General features: G+C 39.1%; 1 protein-coding gene across 4 annotated transcripts in view; it reads left to right on the top strand.

Annotated features, from left to right (window-relative positions):
- Window positions 1-14804, top strand: part of LOC116293378 (3'-5' exoribonuclease HELZ2) — a 30032-nt gene that overhangs the window by 8319 nt on the left and 6909 nt on the right. For all 4 annotated transcript variants that reach the window (XM_089029072.1, XM_089029075.1, XM_089029078.1 and 1 more), the window contains 12 exons: window positions 230-1138; window positions 2408-2531; window positions 3185-3335; window positions 3420-3536; window positions 4162-4733; window positions 5494-5782; window positions 7436-7585; window positions 8009-8593; window positions 9685-10092; window positions 10211-10286; window positions 10476-11555; window positions 11648-14477. In XM_089029072.1, coding sequence (XP_088885198.1) covers window positions 230-1138; window positions 2408-2531; window positions 3185-3335; window positions 3420-3536; window positions 4162-4733; window positions 5494-5782; window positions 7436-7585; window positions 8009-8593; window positions 9685-10092; window positions 10211-10286; window positions 10476-11555; window positions 11648-14477 — 7291 coding nt within the window. The remainder of the gene's footprint in view (window positions 1-229; window positions 1139-2407; window positions 2532-3184; window positions 3336-3419; window positions 3537-4161; window positions 4734-5493; window positions 5783-7435; window positions 7586-8008; window positions 8594-9684; window positions 10093-10210; window positions 10287-10475; window positions 11556-11647; window positions 14478-14804) is intronic.

The following is a 14804-nucleotide window of genomic DNA, read 5'->3' on the forward strand; positions in this document are numbered from 1 at the left end:
TTTGACACTCCTGCTTGAATTAAAGTATGTAGGGTCACGTGTCCAATCAGTGCAAATGGCCTATTTTGATCTTGTTTTTGAGTGAGGAATTCCACAAACATAAGTAAGAGAAGTTTCTATCTGAAACCAATTCAATAGTTTTAAATTTTAAAATTCAATTTCCTTGTTGATGAGAGACTTGCTTCATTAGGATTTAAATATTTGATACCTTTATATTTATATTCTCAAGGCGTTTCAAGTGGCAACGTGTTACCAAAACAGGTAACGGCGAAGACCCAGGGACCCCGTCAAAGCAGTAATCAACCATCCCGTTCTGCGACCAAGTCTACTGATAGTGTTAATGTTGCAAGTGTTAATCAATCATCCCGTTCTGCCGTCAAGTCTACTGATAGTGTTAGAACTGGCAATCGTCACAATGCAATGAATAATATTGATTCGACTTGGGAAGGTTTACCAAAACAGGCAACAGTGAATACCAAGAAACCCCGTCAAAGCAGTAATCAACCATCTCCTTCTTCAACCAATGCAACGGTGAATACCAAGGAACCTTGTCAAAGCAGTAATACACTATCACCTTCGGCCAATAGATATTCAGTGTTACGTTCCTTCAGCAATGACGATTCCACAGTTACCCAAAACAACTCAGCTAAGTCTCCGGTGGTAAAAAATGGTATTGCTACACATGACAGTGCAAGAAGTAAGGCTGAGAACAGAAACCTTGAGCAGAGTGAGCCTCTTCCATCGGACGAATCAAACGAAGGCTCATTTCAGACTGTCAAAGCTAGAAAGCATTGCGCTAAAAATAAAGTTACTGAAAGAAAACCTTTTTGTTTGCCAGAAGGAGTGGAAGTCATCTGTGAGCATTTCGAGAGAAAAGTCTTTGCACACCCCCAAAACAGCTTCAAAATTCCTAAGGATTGTCTGAATTGCCAAAGATGCCCTTCAAGATGCAAGTACGTATATTGGAGCAAAGAGCAAAAGAAGTGGATACCTGTGCGGCATGTTCCGTCAATTTTGCACCCAACTGGAAAGCAGATCCTGAGTTGTCGTCATGTCCAAAGTGGAAAGACGTGCACCCCATCCTGCACATTTGCACATGGACCGGAGCTACAAATGTGGGACCTAGAACGCAAAGGAGGTGATAAAATTGATACCGAACTTACACGTGTTTTTTTGCAATAAGGGAACCCTACATTTCCCGATACCTAGAGTTTTTGCCAATTGTTTGGGTCGCCTTGGGTCGAGTGCCAGAGTAAAGTCATTTTACTCGTGAAATAGATATTGGACTAATACGCTTTAGTAGACCCTAATTCCATTGTTTTCGTTGGTGTCCATTTGACTATTACACGTTGACTCTCTAGTATTTTGTATTTCTCAGGTTTAATGCCTTCACTCTATTTACCGTCCTTGATTTTTACGAGGGTAGCACTTAATAGCCAGTGGCTCTAACGAACCTGTGGCCCTCTTTCCATGATCGAACTGTAATTTAGGAGCAGATTTTTGTAGAGGGAGAAAAACAGTAGAACCAGGAGAAAAACCCTCGAAGCACAGGAGAGAACCAACAAGCAACTACTCACATACGTCTCCGAGCCCAGCGGGACTTGAACCCGTGTCGCACTGATGAGACAGAGGCGAGCGCTCTCACGGCCACTACGCCACCCGTACTTCCTGTTCTATCCTAGTACCTACTAAAGATTAAGCCCCACTGAATTCGCCTAACAGACATTCTTTCTTCTTTTAAGATTTGCCACCACCAGAAACATACCTAAAGAATAGGGCAGTCTCTCTAAATAATGTAGTAACATCGGGTTCATCTAAAAGAGATGCTGCGCCTGATAACATTGTAGAGAGACAAAAAGGATGCCAAACAGAGCAAAATTCAGAAAGACCGTACGCTTTTGATCAGAGATTAGCCACTAAAGTGCAAGTAGGAAGCAATAGAACACCGATTCAAACAGCTAGGAGTGCTAGCAATATATGCCGTCTACCAACGGGTGTAAAGATTGTTTGTGATGATTTCATAAGAAACTTGAAATCTCATGGTGGACGCGCTGTCGAGCAAACAAGAAATGTCTGTAATAGTTGTAAGAAGAATCAATATAATGTGAAAACGGTCAATTGGCCTCAAATGAATATCTACCTAGGTTTTTGGCATACAACTTGGTTCATCCGAACATCTTGCTAATCATTAAGTTTTATCATTCTTATCATTTAGTTTTCAGTGGTTTTCTCATCCTTGCCATTAGGGTTTTCTATAGGTTCTCCGATTTGTCTTCACTGCATAAGATTCAATATATCTGATTTGAAAGCAGTATACATAGAATATCGAATGTAGCGTTAATCATGAATAGAAGTGGGCCACTATCATGAAAAGGCAAGGCATGTAATTCTGTGTTTATGTTTTCAGCGCTTGTTCAAGCTTGGGAGGCTTTGTTTCGTGAAATCGTTTATGTATCAACTAATGAACTAATGTTTGTCGTTCGACCACTCCCCCATGGAGCTTTAAAAGGCGATTTGAAGCTATGCATGAGGTAAGTTGATTATGTAATAATATAGAGAGTTTTAGATTTACGTTCACGGCAAACGTGAAACGTCAGTTGACCAGTAAAAAATCATTTTAAATAGCTTAAAAAGAATCGCAAAAAAGTCCAAGTAGTAGAAAAACAAAAGAATATTTGCGCCTGGTGAGAACGTTTGCAAAAGGTAAAGTAAAATACAGGAAAACTATGAAAACGTGGTCACGTTTGCCGTTTGCGGGGAGAAAAAATGTCAATCTAAAACTCTCTAATACCTGTATAATGTTTGAGTAAAGGTGTGTCTATTAAAATCCCTTGCCTTGCCTTGCCTTGCCTTGCCTTGCCTTGCCTTGCCTTGCCTTGCCTTGCCTTGCCTTGCCTTGCCTTGCCCTGCCCTGCCTTGCCTTGCCTTGCCTTGCCTTGCCTTGCCTTGCCTTGCCTTGCCTTGCCTTGCCTTGCCTTGCCTTGCCTTGCCTTGCCTTGCCTTGCCTTGCCTTGCCTTGCCTTGCCTTGCCTTGCCTTGCCTTGCCTTGCCTTGCCTTGCCTTGCCTTGCCTTGCCTTGCTTTGCTTTGCTGATGAAACGGATTCTCTCCTCCCTTTAATTGCCTCTTCTACCAACACCCGATCACGATAGAGTATCACCAAAGTTACTCTATTTTTGTTATAGCGTGCAATCAAGAATCTGCAAATTTGGACGAGGCTGTCGTTTTGCGCACAGTGAGACTGAACTGAACTCCTGGAAGAAACTCTTCGAAGAGAGACGGAAAGAAATACAAACACCAGACAACAAACGATCCCTAAAGCATCATGAGCTTCAGGTAAGACCAAAACAAAGACATCAAGTAAACTGCTTGGTTGCATTATGTTTTTATTTGTTGATTTTTTTTCTACTCGACTTTTAGTTTACAGACTCCATTCCAGGGATTGAGCTTACATGTAACCCCGTAGTCCCTAATGTACAGCTTGCCGAGGACTGCGAAAACCATTCTTACAGATGGGAGTTCTGTGCTTGTTTTGAGGTACAGTAAATAAGCCAGGACCTTAGGTAACAACAAACGGGACATCAGTAACTTCAGCGAGCAAAGCACCTCAACATTAGTAAAAAGGCGAATAATTGTTAACCATACGACGAATGGCATTCAATAGAATATCGAATACATTTTAAGAATTTTTCTCTAGGAAAATGTGTTGGCTAGAAAGTTCAGCCCCCCTTGAATTCTTGAATTTTCCCTTGCAATTCTTAAACTCCCGGTCTCGACGGCCCTCTCCCAGCCTTAGATATTTCTCGATGCTTGAGATCCTAATAGTACATCCATATGAGACTATTACGGTCCAAATAGAAATGGATATTGAATTTAGGTAAAATTGTCACACAAAACTGTAGTATTTAACGAACTATTATATGCTTTCTTTGCAAAATATAAATTCACGGCTATAAAATCGTTTAGTAAAAAGAGTAAAAATAATGTAATCTAGACGACATTTGATTGAAAACATCCCGCTATAGGTCTGCTTCAATCTCCAAAGCAAATAAATCAACTGCAATCAAAATTTCATTTAACAGAAATATATATATATATGAAATAAATAAATATATGAAATATATATTTTTTCGTAATCATGTGTTTTGTTTCATTTTAATAGAAAAAATTAGGCCTTCCAGCCGCAGACCTACTGAATTTCCCTCACAACTTCCATTTTACGAAGGTCCAAGTCGTGGGATTCGATAGGAATAACAAAGCTACTACTATTTTGTCTAAAGAGCTGATCATGAAAGAGATCCATATACCACGGGAGGCATTGGTATTTGATTCGCAAATGCAGAAAATCGAATTTCGTGTGAGCGTTGCCTTCCAAGCTTCATTGTTTGGCAGCTTTTCTCAGCGTCTTCTGTTTAATTTTGGTCAGCAACCTTTTCTTAAGAAAGATTTTAACATCGATATTGGCAGTAAGGAAACACTGGAGAAATTGGCCGCTAGGAGAAAGACCGTCATACTTGATGCCCTACCTTTGGAAGATCAAAATATGACACTCATAAGATTCGAACCCGATCCAGAAAGAGAAAAGTTGATGTCCACCTACTCTTTGCCTAAGGATGCAGAGAGAATTGTGTCAGCTCAGTTGGTTAAAGGGGAAGTCAGACAAGACACTTATAAACAGACAATGCACCAGCTCCTTTTTTCCGAAGAGGTTCATATGAGGAAACTTCTATTAAGGTAAAAAATTGGGTATACAAAAAAGCTTTATTCTTGTATTTGTTTCTTTGATAATGTATAAAGACAGCAATATGTTTATTTCTGTGTAATATGCAAAAATTCTGATAAATTTTGTACATATATGAAGTATATAAAAAGTATATTAGAAATTATGGGATACCATCTCTGATATTTTTTTTCAGAAAGCCCTAGTGATGGACAACTCGAAAAAATATCACGGAGGATATTCCATAATTTCTGATATACTTTTGATATACTTGCAAATGTAAAAGGATCAGAATTTCTGCAGATTGCTGTATATATACATTTAGTAAAAATACGCAGGTGATTATAGAAAACCTCGCGCGCTAATTGGTCAAGAAACTCACACTATCACACGATAATCACCTCGAGCGAAAATCCCAAATGGCGGCCAGTCGCTTTGTTGCTGTTACCGGGAAAAAATGCTTTTTATCTATTATTTGCCTCAGCCTCAGTGATTATTGGGGAATATTTACCCGTCGCCGCTCGAAGACTCGCGTCTCGGTAGATATTCCCCGATAATCACTTCGCCTTTGGCGAATAATTGTTAAATATATAAAGTGATAGAAACCGACAATATATTTTTTTGTTTCAACGAGTTATTGAATTTCATAGTTTTCCTTTGAGTTTTAAGCTTTTCTTTTGTCAAATAAACCTTGAATTAAAAAGTAATATATCTTCCCTCAAAGTGGCGGGATATTTACAAATGTATTTTAACTTTGGATTTATCATTTCATAGTCTTGCGCCAACGACTGCCGTAAAGCTCGAAATCGTGACAACTAAACCAGATCTCAGGTTCGGTGGTATAAAGTTTGCAGGGACAGGTCAGCTGTTTGGAAAAATAGAACTTGAAAACACCGAAATCACACTCGATGACATGGCGGGAAGAGTATGTCTGCGAAATGTTCAGCACATTTGGATCCAATCACGTGATAAACCCAAATGCCTTTACGAGTTGCCGAGCGAAATTCACGAGGGCAAAACCATTTATGTGGATTTGCCACCAAAGGTGTGCGAGGATCTGAAGGTATGTAGTGATGGAGAGTTTTTGAAATATTTTTTGTTAAAGATACCTGAAAATTCTTCTCGTTCTTTCGTCAGTCGGAAATGCAAACAGTTGTAAAAAAAAATCGTTTTCAGAGCAGATAAGAGTAAGCTCGTTGGCCATATGAAACAGAGTCGTCCTTAGGTGCCTGGAGTACTATTAGATTCGATGAACGGAGATCACGAGCAGGGCGGCGTAATTCAAAGAGCTTTTTCATCAACCCAGATGCAGCCTATTGATCGAGTTTTGATAATTCCTAAAAATATTTACAATATCATTTCAACCTCAGTTAACAATGGCTCCTTCGACGACACAACCGGGCCATCTTGAATCGGAAGGCAAAGTGTTTGTCTTCCTTTCATGAATAACGGTTATTAATGTGCTGATGTAATAACGACACGCGATCGAAGAAAACGCAAGCCTCACATTAGCTTTATATTTGCCCCATGAACAACCCATTTATTGCCTTGCGATTCTAATAATATAGATGCAAAAATTTCTCACTTCTGATTGTTTGAGAGCAGTGCTGTTTTCCTGAAACACCAGTGCAAAAATGTGAAACACCAGTGCAAAAGTGTGAAACACTTTTCAGTGATTTGTTGAAAAGACAAAAGAAATTCAAACTAGCCAATCAGATCATAGCAATTGTCATAGCAACAGAACAGCCTTCCTCTCTGGAAGTTCTCAGAAAATTCAAGATGGCGGATTTTCATCTTAAAAATGGATTCAAAAATGCTAAAAAAGTCAAGCTTGATCAGTTGAAAACCAGCAAAAAAGGTTGAGAATGGCAAAAGGAGGACTCGTTTGTTATTTGAGAATTAAGAAGGAAAGAAAACATCAGTTGGGCCATTTTACAGCTGTTCAAGGTCAATTGACGCGAAAGTTGAAGCGAGAGACGTTGAAACTTGATGTTGAAACTTCAAGAGCTTTCGCCTACTTTATCCGTAAAGAGGTACATAATACCTCTGTACAAAGAAAGCAGCTTATTCGACTTTCCTTTGAGTGTTTAGGAATTGAAAGAGGAAATTTGATGATTTATGTAAGTTTTGCAGAATTTCTTCGCAATATGCTTACTTGTTTTCTTGAAGTCTTGAAGATGAAAAAAATGATTTCTAAAAAAACATGTTTTTACTTTTTAAAGATCAAAAGTAATCTTTGTTATTCATATTTCTTTCCTGTTTTGTAAATAAAATATTGTTTTGTAAACCGATTTTTGACAAAAACAAACGAGTTCTTCGCTTCGTGCATTTTTTCCACTAAACACGTCTTTTTTCTATCTAATTTTGGTTCGAAATTTTTGTATCTATATTATTAACAAGAAATCGCATGGTATTCTCGTGCACTTTGGAATAAATTTGCACTCACGGGTTTTCAAAAAGCTCAAATAGCACTCGCCCTATCGGGCTCGTGCAATTTTGAACTTTTGGAAAACCCGCTCGTGCAAATTTATTCCAAAGTGCACTCGGAACCATGCGATTTCCTATACAAATAACCTTAGCGAACCTTTGTAAATATTATAAAGTAAATTAAAAGTAGTCACACGATTATATAAAGCTAGCGTTTTTTTCATGTTTAACTAAGATATAATTATTATAATTATTATAATTTTAAATAAATTACATTCTTTCCCTTCAGCTAATCAAAGACAAAGGCGTTGATGTTGAGATGAGGTTCAATCTAAACCGCTATATTCTTTGCATGATGCATAAAGCCATAGATAGCCTTGGGATTACGCAAGCACGGCAGCTTTTTCCCATAGAACAAGGAGTCATCAGAAGAAGAGAGGTAAATTAAATCCACGAATTACTTATGATATTATTGACAACGAATACGATAGAAAAAAAACACCTCAAAAAACAACTCCTTCAGCAAATAGATTCATTGACCGAATTTGTTTGACCTCCGTGATTCTCAAATGATTCTCCTTGATTCTACAATCCTGAGCAAGTTTGGAAAGATGAATTGCGCACTTTTTCTCTTCGATGAATAAATGTTGGCTATCAAAACATTTCAGTCATGTTCAACAATGTTTGTTTTGGCCAGTTTGTTTATTTCTATATTCGTTTGTTTTTGTGCGTGTTTTTCTTTTCTCTTTTTTTTTTTTTTTTTCGTAATTTCTTAATAGCAGTTATCTCATGTCCTTCTCCTATCTCAATCTTACCACTGAATCGATCTCCTAATTTCACTCCCTTGATCACATTCGTACAGGTGACAGATTTTTTGGGGTGGTTCCTGGATCAACGCCTTAACGAATGCCAGAAACGCGTTATTCACGCTATCGCAGACGTTGTCCCCCCTTCTCCTCCACTTGTGGTGTTTGGACCCTTTGGGACAGGAAAGACCTTCACTTTGAACCAAGCGGTGATATACTTGATGAAAGAGAAGGCAAATCGCGTTCTTGTATGCACACATACAAATTCAGCGGCTGACATTCACGTGGAACGACTCGATGAATATATCCAAGGAAATGGAAAGCTTTCGCGTGCAGCAAAACCTCTGCGCATTTACAGCCCTGAAACAGAATGGAGTAGGACTTCTGACATTGGTCGGAAGTATGCACTAGTGAAAGATGGAGTTTTCGTAATGCCAACTAGAAAGAATGTCGTCGATCATCGTGTTGTCATAACAACGCTTACAACTGCTGACCTGTTGACTAAGCTTAATGTTCACCATGGATTTTTTACACATATCCTGATAGACGAGGCTGCACAGGCTTGGGAAACAGAAGCACTGATACCACTAGCCCTCGCTGGCCCCAACACGAAGATTGTCTTCACTGGAGACCACATGCAGGTGAGTGTAAAATGTTTCGGATATATTTATCGAGTACCATTAAAGTGCCGGGTACCATAAACTTCCTATATCTAAGCCCTATACCAAAAATTAGGCTCCGGATTTTGAAATGTAAAAACTATTCCTATAATACGCGACCAAATATATATATATATATATATACATATATATATACACTCGATTGCAGAAACGTTGTAGTATACATTTATACATTTATACAAATACCTAATGAGATGCATATTGCAATTTTACTTTTCTAACCCTCAAAACCAATTGATTTATAATCTGTAGGATGTAAAACACGAGAATAAAATATTATGACGTTCATTGAATGAAACAAATAATAAATAAAGCGAGTTTTCTGTTTTGCATATCATTAAATATACTGAATAAATTAGGTATTTGTATAAATGTATACTACAACCTTTCTGCAATCAAGTGTATATATATATATAAGATGTCCAACCTAAAGCTATTTTTAGAATTTATTTGTAAACTATGTACCGAACCAAAGATGAAAAGTGTTTTCAAGTTTTACAATTTTATGATACTATATATAGAGATTATCACATGTCAAGAGCTTGATATCGTCATTGAGTTTCCATATCATATCGCGATCGAGCGAGTCTTCGAGCATTTAGGGTCGATAAAATGACAGTTTACCATGAACTCATATCGTATTTTATTCACAGCTTTATCAGATTATAACACTGATATCGAACCTAAATGTGTAATAAATAGTTTTCTTTATCGATAAGATTCTGTTACAACGTAATGAAGCTTGTTATTGTTGGATTAATTAAAGACTTTTTTTGGCCAATGAGTCCAAAGCTGGCGCTGAAAAAGGCTTTTTGAGACAAACGCAAAATGCAATTGGAAAATTATGCCAGCATTTTTTTCAACATAAATTTCCTTCCAGAAACAAGCTCGATCCCCTGAAAATAACACCTCTCCGAAAATAAGCCTATCGAAAGGGTACATTTACTAAATATAAGCCCAGAAGGTTGGTAGGTTGGAGGTTTAAGCTATTTTTATACGTACCTGGTCTGTATGTGGAAAATTCTAATCTATTCATTTATGTAATTCACCAGATGTCTCCTGAGGTATATTCAGAATTTGCTCGTCAGTGCGGACTCCAGAAATCACTTCCCGAACGCCTTTTTGACCATTACCAGGAGAAAGATAGCAAAGACGATCAAGTGCTATTTTTGTTCGAAAACTACCGCTCTCACGAGGAAATACTTAACTTTCCTTCGGTGAACTGCTACGAAAAAGGCATCGTCGCAAGAGGTAACATTCCTGGCCATCCTAAGATACCGCCTTTGGTTTTCTACGCAGCCAAAGGCAAAGATAAAAAGCAAAGCAACAACTCGTTCTTAAACGAATCTGAAGTTTACGAGGTAGAGAAGCGAGTAGTTGAGCTGGTAGAAAACTGGCCACTGTGTTGGGGCCAGAAGAACCTACGAGACATTGCAGTAGTTGCTCCCTACAAATATCAGGTATTTTATTCAAATTTGGGGATAAAATATGAAAGCTATAAAAATGATATTTCCTAGTAAATTATGATGTGTTGATATCGTATACAATGTAAGCAATGTAAAATTTTTGTTTCTTTAGGTGGACGCAATTCGAGGTGAATTGAGGAAAAAACGAATGAGTGAAGTCAATGTTCAAACGATCCACAATATACAAGGTATAGATTCATGTTACTTTATTAACAGTTCGCGAACCATTCCATTAATTCGAACCATTGCAATAATCAACAAGTAACTACAAGTAACTAACCTTGCGAAATGTCAAATTCTGTTTACCAATTTCGTCCTTCTTGTGTCTAAAGGAAACTAACTACATTAAACATTTTTCAATCTTTTTTTCATTTCAGGAAGGGAATTCAGAGCTGTGTTTATCAGTACTGTGCGAACTTGGAATTCCATCCAAGACTTGAGCCAGTCTGACAAATTGTCCTGTGACGATCTATCTCTGGAATTTCTTTCTGATCCGAAGCTGCTCATAACTGCTGTTACACGAGCAAAGTCATTGGTGGCTGTTGTTGGTGACCCTTTTGCCTTATGCACCCTAGGAAGGTGTAAATATCTTTGGGACGATTACATCACAAGATGCTACAATCTTAACGGGTTATTTGGAATAACATGGGAAGCCTTAAGTAAAGAGATAGGTGCCCATTTCTCTCAAATTCAACTGGATCCAGAAGCTCCAACTTTTGTTCCTAAATCAGAAATTTCTAGGAATGATGATGGAGATGAGGCAAATATGGAATTTCCAAACAACACCGCCCCAAACCTGAGTGAACCAGAAACGGAGGAAGATCAGGCATCCTCTTGCTCGGGAGACATCAAATATGATACTGAAGACGATGATTGTTTTGCTGATGTGGAAGACGATTTAGAAGACGAGGCCGTGCTACCAGTTAATATTGATGGTATAATCAAAGAGCTATGTAAATTCGTTAAAAAACGCCAGCAGCAAACCGCTGCTATGGATGAGGAATTTCCCGCCTTGGGCAAGTGCTCTTCAAAAGTTAAAGAAACTCAAATTATTTGGCCCTCGAAAAGGCCCACTCAGGACTTTGATCGTAAAACACTGAAAAGCGAATATCTAATTCGCAACAAGAATGGGCGCACCGAAATCCAGCTGTTGGATATATACAAAAGCCCTTCAGATCGAGTACAGCAGATCGCCATGAATAACTACAAACATCAAAACCTCGAGCCCGAGGTACTAATAAATATGCTTGAAAAAGAACCTTTGAAATTCTACTCTGGTCAGCTTCAGATACGAAATGAGAAATCAAGGACAGCCTATCTCGTTATTCCTGACAAAGACAAACCTGATATACAAGTTAAGGGATTAATCAGACATGCATTTGATCACGATACTATTGTAGTCGAAGTACAGCCAAGTCAGGACGAAACAGAAAGCATAAGCTGTGGTTTCCTCAAAGGTAAGGTGCCTCATATTAAGATGTAGGTTTAGAAAAAACGTCTTAAGAATCTCTCTTTATTGTTTTGAAACGTTTTGCATTTTCTATTTCAGGTGTGCTGGATCACATGATTAGCCCTCGCGAACGGCAGTATGTTTGCAAGGTCACTCTGAAAAATCCTGCAGTCATGATTCCCATTAACAAATCAGTTACAAAAATAGTAAACCTTAGTGATAAGAGCCTCAGAGATATCATACCGGTTTACAAGAAGCGCAAGACGCAAGACGAAAGAATCGGCGAACCAATGAAGATGATAGCTATAGAAGAAGTTATAGAGAAGAAGCTTTTGTTTGTTGTCGAGTTTCTTCAGTGGAGAAGCGACTGCTCCCTTCCTCTGGGAATTGCCGTAAGAACTATGCCGACAGGGGAAACAGCAGAGCAATGCAAAGAAATCCTCTTTGCTGAATGCGGCATTCGCAAAGCCTTCAGTAGGAACACTAAAGAGATGATACGCAAGCGTTTTCCAACAACATGGAAAATTCCAGACAGTGAAATGAAGAACCGGAAGAAGATTGAAAATGCTTTTACTATTGATCCACCAGAAGCTAAAGACCTGGATGATGCCATCTCAATAGATGAAATTGGAGATGGAAAGTTCAAGGTTGGGATTCACATCGCTGATGTAAGCTTTTTTGTACAGTGTGGTACTGATCTGGATCGAGAAGCACGGCAAAGAGGAGTGTCATATTATCCCGGTCAAGATGGGGAAGAAAATATACCCATGCTTCCACGTGAACTAAGTGAGAATATCCTTAGTCTCCTGCCAAATGAGGACCGCTTGACTGTTTCAGTTTTCGTTACTCTTGACAGTAAAGGAAAGGTCGTCGGTAAAGAAGAGATTTTGAGAACTGTGACGCGTTCTCGCTGTAGGCTTAGCTACTCTCAAGCACAGCAGATATTAGACATGGAGGAGCATGATAATGTAGAGGGCGTGCCTGCTCAAGTGCCTCCAGCAATTAAGAGGCTTCATTCACTTGTCGTGAAAAGGCGCTGGCAGCGTCTTAAAGAAGCATCTTTTGAGGATTCGAATAACGGAGAAGATGCAAATGCACACGAGCTAATAGAAGAGCTCATGATTCTTGCCAATCATACAGTTGGGGACTTCCTGCATAGCAGAAATCCAAGGGGCACCCCATTCCGTACACAACTAGAACCAAAGGTCCATCGCCTCAATGAATGGGCAGAAAAGTATGGCTCACTTGCCAAGTACTCTCCGGCTCTGCAGCCAAAACTTAAGAGCGAGGACATCAAAAAGGAAATCAAAGAAAGAATATATACAGAAGAAAAAGAAATCGACATTCATGAACACACCTGGGACGAAATATTTAGATCTTCAAAATCTGGGGATCTCAGAAGAGTGAAGCGTTTGATTTGTGACCCGTCGTCTTCACCACAACTTACGATAGCACGTCTGCATCTCATGCGAATTCAGACCAAATCTCAATACACGTGCTCTGGAAGTGACGCTGAACATTATTCCCTAGGACTGAGTAACTACGTTCACTTCACCTCACCCATCAGGCGCTACGTAGACATTGTAGTCCACCGCCTTCTTTTAGCACTGATACCAAGTAATAGTGTGGAACAAGCCACTTTGAATGAAGATGAGATGGCAACGCTCTGTCGCAGGTCCACATACTTCAAAACCAACTCAGACAAATTTGAGAAGGAATTCAAACGCATCCATTTTGCTTCAACGTTGAAACAGAAAAACAAGTCTGGGATGTTTTTTATAGACCAGTTGGAGGGCCGTTTCTTCACGATACATCCAGTGAGTCCAGATCACGATTATTTCTTGGGGAAGCACAAGAGGGTTAATTTTGATATCCTTTTGCCTTCCTCTAAGTCAGACAACACTGATGGCAAGCCAGAAACCACTCTCAAATGGAGGTCGCGAATATACCTGGCACATTCATCGGGAACAGAAGCTGATGATTTGTCTCTCTCCCGTCAGGATGCAGCCAAAATCAAGAATTCGTTAGATAGCGGTAGAAACCGTGTCGCTGTTCAGAGGATAAAGGGAAATACCTGGAAGTGCATTATAGATGCTATTAAGGATGGTAAACCAGTAGATGAACTACTACGACATGTAAAACTAGCTGACGAGAACTTGAAAGAAAGTCCTACTCAAAAGAGGCCTTTTACAGCCGGAAGCTCCAGTAGAGGTGTCTACAAGCATCCTAACTTTGGCCGAATGGATGTTGGTACGAACAGCAACAGTGATTGTCATTTTCATGAGATAACTATGAATCTCAAGCAGTGTGACATGGTTCGCTTTCAAATGTTTTCACGTCTGCACAGTAAGATGCTCTGTCCAGACGTTCAGCTTTTGAGAGTTTCATCAGGTTTTTGTATTTGCCTGGAGCATCAAAGATACCCTCGAAGGTGCTTTGCATTTGATACAAAACGGTGTGCCTCAAAAGCAGAGTATCACAGTATTGATGAGTACGTTGACTTTTGGAAACCCGTACTTGCCATGGAAGCAGCAAATGCAGCGGTTGTTCAGAATGATGGATTTACTCTGAAATCTTTGCCAGTGAAGTGGAAACAAAAGGATGGAGATATCAAGGGAAAGTTCACTCTGATGTCGTCTTATTGCAAATCTCGGCAATTGGAGTTCCACTATGGTGACCTCGCGTGCATTAGAATTCCATTCTTGGACGACTTATTACCAGAAGATGCTGAGGCAACAACTGACGATCAAGAAGTCAGTATTTGGATAGGACATTGTATTGTTGAAGATATAAAACCAAAGAAGAACCAAGATGCAACATCAGTGACTGTCAGACTTCATCAAATGGCATGTGAATTTCCTCGTCACCTTTTGACCAAAGGCCAACGGGAGTGTGACATGGAGTATATTTACCAGCCTCTGCCGTTAAGGTTTGTTTTGTTTTGTATTCCTCTAGAACATCAAAACAGTTTCAGAACACAATTTTCCAAACTGAAAAGGAGACAAAAGAAATCCCCCCCCCCCCCCTCATTTTTTAAGAAATTCGTTAACTTTTTTTGTTCATTTAATTCAGGCAACAGGGGAAATATATCGTGAGATATATATTTAGAAAATAAAACGTTTGTGCACTTTTCTTGTAGAGTAGAGTTTATCAAACTGCCCGTACTCCTAGCAGTAGGCTTCTGCCAACAGTTTCCTTGGTCTTTCCTCCGATTTACGATTTAGTCCCTCTCGTGAGATGTATTTAGAAAATAAAA

This window comes from Actinia tenebrosa, unplaced genomic scaffold, assembly GCF_029948245.1.
Source record: "Actinia tenebrosa isolate PJP-AT-01 unplaced genomic scaffold, QUT_ActTen_1.0 PGA_scaffold0__85_contigs__length_37466705, whole genome shotgun sequence".
Lineage (NCBI taxonomy): Eukaryota > Metazoa > Cnidaria > Anthozoa > Actiniaria > Actiniidae > Actinia > Actinia tenebrosa.